This window comes from Phalaenopsis equestris, unplaced genomic scaffold, assembly GCF_001263595.1.
Source record: "Phalaenopsis equestris unplaced genomic scaffold, ASM126359v1 Scaffold000099, whole genome shotgun sequence".
Taxonomy (NCBI): domain Eukaryota; kingdom Viridiplantae; phylum Streptophyta; class Magnoliopsida; order Asparagales; family Orchidaceae; genus Phalaenopsis; species Phalaenopsis equestris.
The window spans coordinates 569101-570330 of NW_018164541.1; the positions used below are offsets into that span (position 1 = coordinate 569101).

At 32.0% G+C, this 1230-nt stretch overlaps 1 protein-coding gene across 1 annotated transcript in view; it reads right to left on the reverse strand.

Moving 5' to 3' along the window:
- LOC110020538 (pre-mRNA-splicing factor ATP-dependent RNA helicase DEAH1-like) overlaps positions 1 to 1230 on the reverse strand; it is a 149260-nt gene that overhangs the window by 35219 nt on the left and 112811 nt on the right. Inside the window, exons 19-21 of the mRNA XM_020718677.1 lie at positions 684 to 770; positions 478 to 593; positions 74 to 140 (exon numbers count right to left, since the gene is read on the reverse strand). Of these exons, the coding sequence (XP_020574336.1) occupies positions 74 to 140; positions 478 to 593; positions 684 to 770 (270 nt within the window). The remainder of the gene's footprint in view (positions 1 to 73; positions 141 to 477; positions 594 to 683; positions 771 to 1230) is intronic.

The window sequence follows — 1230 nt, forward strand, 5'->3', positions numbered from 1 at the left end:
TCTATATATATATAATCAAGGAATTTATAGTGTTTGGATGTTCTAATAAAGATATGGAACTAAGAAAACTCACCTTTACCAAGCCAAACAAAATATCAGTTGAAAGAGTCCTCTCGTGTGCCTCGTCCACCATGATTATACTGAAATTTAGTATGAAAGAAAAAGAAGCAATTCAATTACAGCACAAATACCATTAAATATATGGGGCATTTCTATACATACTAACCAATTCCTTCACCTTTACATATCTAACACCTAAACTTTAGTTTTTACATTTACACCACCCAAATCTTTCATATTATATAAAAAAGCCACCATTTTAACTTAAAAAAGTGAAATACAACTTCATGCATAAGTAAGGTGGCATGTATAGTAAAAATTGAAGTTTAGGTGTTAGATATGTAAATAAATAAGAATTGAGTAATATGTATGTACGTCTTCCTAAATATATTTATGATCATTTGATAGATAAAGCACCTATAGCTTGCTAAATCAGGTTCGCTGAGAAATTCCCGCAACAACATCCCATCGGTCATATATTTTAGAACAGTCTTCTCAGAGGTACAATCTTCAAACCTGACAGAATAGCCAACCTGCCAATAAATAGCATACCAAAACCAATCATAGATTTAAGTTATCAGCTTATCAATCAAAAAAGGAGAAGTTAAGATGGTGTTACAAACCTCATGACCAAGTTTAACACCCATTTCCTGTGACACACGTGCTGCAACACTCATTGCAGCCACACGACGTGGTTGGGTGCATCCAACCTAAGTTGTTTAGCATGCCAGAAAAAGTCAACTTTCAAAACTTTATGCTGCTTACTAAAGAAATCATGAAAAGAAGAGGAATGCCAATGAAATTCAATTGTTTCAAACCCTCTCTTTGAGATGGAGTGATAAACCCGAAAATTAATTAGAAAATATTAATTAATTAATACTGAAATAAATCTAAAGGTTAATTGATCTAAATAGAAATTATAAAAATTGACTCACTGACCTTCTCAGACTCTGCTCTCGTTTTTAAAATAGATGATCAGTTAAGCATGATGGCAACTCAAGCTATTCAAATAGTTATTTTAACACAAATTTAATTAATTTTAGGGGTGTACATACCAACCACTCAAAAACATTGAATATAACATGTTAACCACCCAAATTTTAAATATAACATTTTAACCCCACAAAACTTTCATCCAAAGCCTTAACTTGTAGATAAAGGAGGGTGGTT